The sequence below is a fragment of the Monoraphidium neglectum genome, assembly GCF_000611645.1.
Source record: "Monoraphidium neglectum strain SAG 48.87 unplaced genomic scaffold scaffold02358, whole genome shotgun sequence".
NCBI lineage: Eukaryota > Viridiplantae > Chlorophyta > Chlorophyceae > Sphaeropleales > Selenastraceae > Monoraphidium > Monoraphidium neglectum.
Window position 1 is genome coordinate 3927 of NW_014011270.1, and position 4998 is coordinate 8924.

The 4998-nt window shown below is 62.8% G+C and overlaps 1 protein-coding gene across 1 annotated transcript; it reads left to right on the forward strand.

Annotated features, from left to right (window-relative positions):
- Positions 1-2118: 2118 nt before the first annotated feature.
- Positions 2119-4825, forward strand: MNEG_10537 (hypothetical protein; the record flags this gene model as incomplete). The annotated part of the gene is made up of 7 exons (XM_014040991.1): positions 2119-2339; positions 2806-2930; positions 3136-3228; positions 3429-3512; positions 3724-3832; positions 4609-4685; positions 4799-4825. Coding segments are annotated over 7 exons (736 nt in total), but the record flags the coding sequence as incomplete, so codon positions are not given.
- Between the last annotated feature and the right edge of the window lie 173 nt (positions 4826-4998).

Here is a 4998-nt window from a genome sequence, read left to right on the forward strand (position 1 = left end):
TTCCTCTCCCCCTTGCAACAACAGTGGTCGCAGGCAGCTGCGGGAAGCAGCCGCGCACCTTCTCATTCTTGCTTCTGTTGTGTTGTTTGCTGCAGCAGGCGTTGCGGCACTCCTTGCAAGGACGAGCCCTGCCCTGCAGCCTGCGCTTGTGACCATGCAGCAGTGCGCGGCGACTCGAAGCAACGAGTCTTCGCTTGCGGTCCCCCTGCTGCCCTAGCAGTGCCGGCTGACGTCTTGCTTCATGACGGATTACTGCCTCTTAAGACTCAAGTTTGCCAGATACTGGTAGAGAGGCCCTGCCTGTAGCCTGGGATGTGTCCCCAGGGCAAGAATATGTTGCCATGCGTGCAAGTGGCCGGCTGAGTTTGGGTGCTCTGACAACGAATGGTTTACAAGCGACGTGCGGCCCGCGTTGCTGTGCGTGCAGCACGCACACTACTTCTATGAATCATGCGTGAACGTCACAATGTGAGGGAGGTTTGAATCAAAGATAACATTGGCGAGGCCGCCACGCGTGGCGAACTACTGATTGTCGCGGCGGCAGCAAGGGCGGGTGTTGAGATGCGTGCCAAACATGCACAATCACGATTGGTGCAAGCTTTGACACGATCGAACCAAAACCCCCAAGAAAAATCCACACATTATATTGCAATGAAATCCTTCCACGCGTGACACAGAATGTCGGTGTGTTGGGGCGGTTGCCCCCCACCCCTCTATCGATCTTGGCTCCCGTGGAGGGCTGGAGGCTGCCCTCAGCGGGCGCCTCGTGTGTGCCTGCTTGCTTGCTGGTGTGTGGCTGCTTGCCCGGCGCGGCCCGCGTCTTGCTTACTATACGAGGGTTTTGAAGGCCACAATCCATCCCTCCTCAGCTACCTTTCCACCTTGTAAACTTGCACGCTTGCGAGCTCCCCCAAAGTCAGGGGACTTGTGACTCCCTCATCACGAATCAGCAGCCCCCTCTGCACCAAGCGCCTAGATGTTTGGGCGGCGATATTGCCTGGCCCGCATGCTGCAAACGGCCCAGTCAGTGCGAGCCAGAGCTTCCACCAAGACGGTGTGGGAGCACACTCTCCACCACTCCACAGAGACTATTACACAAGTGCTGCGGTCATTGAATGATGAGCAATGCACGGCCCACATCGTAAAAACAGCAAGCATTCGTTGTCGAGCAAATCATGAATGCGTCTGAGGTGTTGACCAACCCGGCAAGGGCGGTATGCATGGCGACAGATTCGTCAACGCGGCGGCGCCGGCAGGGCGAGCGTTGCATTGCGTTGCATGTCGGGTTGCGCACTCATGATTGTGCATCTTCTGACGAAACCAAACCAACATAGCCCCAGACAACACCCGCCATCTTCGCGCTTTGTATCTGTAACGCGCAAACCTGAGTGCATACCCGTGACCCTGGTTCAGCAGCTCACCTTGCAGGGGGAAAATTCCCCATCACACACCCCTCTCAGCTGCTGATGAGGGGCTGCTGATGAGCTCAAGCAGGTACACCACAGGCAGGCAACGCACACCTTTGGAAATACAAGTCCTTGCATGCGGTGTTTGTACGCCCCGTATTGTCTTTCATAAAAGCTAGGCTCGATGTGAGGGCGCCCGGGCGGGCCGCGGATGCAGCAGCCGGCAGTTGGGGATGTGGCGGTGACCATTGCCCAGTCGGCGAGCGCATCCTCAACGGTGAAAAGTGCGCCTTGAGACTCATACGTATATCTTCAATGCAGCTACCTTGCACTTTCATGCATGCCAGCCTCCTGCCCCCCATGCTACTGGTGTACAGAGGGAGGAAGCCACAAGCCAGCCGGAGGGTTGCTGAGTGGCAGAAGTAGTGACAGCTGCGCAGTACAGAGTGTGGGCAAGAGCGCCGTCGGCAAGAGCGCCGTTGCGGACAGCACGGACGTTACCATAACGTCAATATACAACCGACATCTTCCAACAATAATCTGAACCTCGACTCCACGTAGATCCGCCTGCACGGGATCAGCGCGTGATCTGATACATGTTACTTGCTCCACCACCTAGCTCGCATGGAAGCATAGTAGGCAGATGTACATCCGCTTATAGCCGTCCCGGGCCCGTTGGTGCTCTCTGTGCACTCGCCCGCGCTCCCCGCAGCGGCAGGCTGGCGGCGGCGCCGCGCGCTTCTTGGGAGGGCAGCAGCCGGCGCTCCATGGAGGAGGAGGTGCTGCAGCCGGATGACGTGGGCGCCCTCATAGACGACGACGCGGCCGCCGCCGCGGCCGCCGCAAGGGGCGCGGCGGCGGCCGGGGCGGCGGCGGTGGCCGTGCCGATGCGGGCGGCCAAGCGGGACTGGGCGCTGCGTTCGGTGATCAAGGGTGAGCTGGGCAAGGAGGCGTTGTTTTGACGAACGCCGCGGGCTTCAGCTCGCGTTCGCACCCGCGAAACCAGGGCCGCGTCGCGCCCTTGGGTGTGCGCTGCAGCTGCGCCCAGGCCCGCACCCGGCAATCCCAGCTGGCGACGTGCCCTGGGCCCAGCCCCCGCCGCGGCGCCACGCGCGCGGGGCGGCGGTCCAAGCGCGACGCGTGGCGGCCCGGCCGCCGCGGCTGCTGGCTCGGCTGGCCCCTCTTGGGGGGAAGCGCGGGGGGCGCGGGGCGTCTGAGGCTGCTCCTTTCAGGCCCGCTAGGCTTCCCGACTTCCATTTCAATGGACCACCATACAGCATCCCCAGCCGTCCTGCCCGGTCATGGGCTGTCCCTGTATCTTTCTACCCCGGCTCACGACCAACAAAGTAACAGGCAGCACCCGCACCCCGCCCTGCGCCGCCCCCGAACCCACTGTCAGTGTTCGTGGTCAAGGTCGACCCCTCATACGCCCAGCCCTGGCAGAAGCTGCCGCAGCGCTCGTCAAACGGCAGCGCCTTTGTCCTGGACGTCGACAGGCGCCTCGTCATCACAAATGCCCATGTGGTGCGCCGCGCGCCGCGCCGCGCCCCCGCTCGTCGGCCGTGTGTGCCGCGTGCGGCCCACGCGCGGCCGTCGGCCGGCATGGTCGTTTGTTGGCGATTGGCAATTGGGAGGCAAGCAGCGAGGGCGAGAGGGGCGGCTGAGGTGCACCAGCAGGCGCCAAAGGAAGGGCCCCGGCGCGGGCCCAGCTGTTTTGTGCTGCGCCAAGGACGCCGCTTGCCTGGTCGGCCCTCGCCGCACCGGCCCGGCGGAGGGCCCCTCGGCGACCGCCTGCCGGCAGGCTCCGGCGGCGCGCGCATGCGTGCGGGGGCGGATGCCGTCGGCCTCTCGATTGATCACGCCCCTCGAAGGCCGCAGGCCACCAAACGCGTGTGCACGCGACGGCGGGATGCGCCGCGGCCACATCCTGACGTCCCCTGAGCTCTCGCTCCACCTCCTCGCGTCCCGTTGCTTGGGCTTCGCCGAGCGTCAACCCACCTCCCCACTCTTTGACCCCTGCAGGTGGCCAATGCGACCACTGTGTATGTGAGGCGGCCAGGGGACCCCAAAAAGACAAAGGCCACGATAGCGTGCCTGGCAAAGCAGGTGGGGGCGGGGGTCAACTCACAGTGTCCATTTTATCGGCTGGTGCCTCGTGGGTTGGCGGGGCGGGGCGGGCGGCTCGACGCCGTTGCGCCGCGTCGTCATGGCGGGCGCGCCGTGACGACATGCACATGGAAGTGAAGGTGCTGATTGATTACGGGTCTAATCCCCTCTCTCCCTGACTGCTGCATGACGACCACACTGCCACCCGCAGTGTGACCTGGCGCTGCTGACTGTGGCCGATGACTCATTCTGGGAGGGGCTGCGGGCGCTGACCTTCGTATCAGAGACGCCCGAGCTGCAGTCGCCGGTGCTGGTGGCAGGTGAGCGGTCAGGGTGATCGTCAGGGTTCAAGGTATGTATATAATGCAGGGTGCAGCGTACTTTTTGGGGCGTGGAAGGTTGGGGTTTAGTTGTATGAGGTACGCTGGAAACGAGGGCCCATTTTACTTGACACCACCCCGGCACCTGTGTGGGTTATGATATGGTATCATGGCGGCCAGAGTCAGTTTTTGGGCTGGGCGGCACGTCATACATTTGGTGCAGCTTTTGGGATGGAGGCCTGTCGCAGTATTGGACGCCGCTTGATATGTTGGGCAGTGTGGGGGTTGTGGGGATGGCGGACGCGGGTGAGCACGGGGGCCGCCGGCCCCCGGCGCTCGCAAACGGCAGGCACGCAGACGTGAGCGCCGGTTGCAGGCGAACCTCCCCGGCTGCAGAGAGGTTCTCTTGGGGGCAGAGTAGGGTTGCAAGGGATGTGTGTTCGAATTTGCGGCGTAATTCAAACGCTGGCGCGAGCATTTGATTTATCTGGGTGTGGGCCTTCCGCCACACGACGGTGCAGGGCGACACCGCGGCCACGTCCACAGACGCGCGACGCGTGGGGGGGGGACCGGCCCCTTGCATCCACGGCACCGCCCGAACCGCCCCCCATCCGGCCTTGCCAATCTCTTTTGCTTTCCGCCAAAAGCGACGCCGCTCAACCCCTGCCCACACAACTGAGGGCGCGTCTTCTGCTTCAGGGTCCAGTGTTCAGGGTTTACGTTCATCTCTGCGCCCACCGTGTCCCCTCTTGACCTGCACCTTGGCTCCGTCGCAGGCTACCCCGTGGGCGGCGACTCGCTGTCCATTACTAAGGGCATCGTCAGCCGCGTGTGCATGACGCGCTACTCACAGGTGAGTCATGGGCGAGCCCGGCCTGGCCCAGGTTTTAGGGTCCAACCTCAAACCCTTGCAGACCAATAGGAGGGGCCGAGTAGTTGACGGGGCTTGATCGCGGCTTGCAACAGGTCACCCGCGCTTTGAGGCACACGTGAAGGGAAGAAGACCAGCAGGCTGCAGAAATGGCGACACCATCAGAGGCCACTTGCTTTGAAGCCCCCCGGGCATCCACCCCTGATTACCTTCCCTCAAGCACACCTCAACACACACACACACACACACACACACACACACACACACACGCACACACACACACACACACACACAC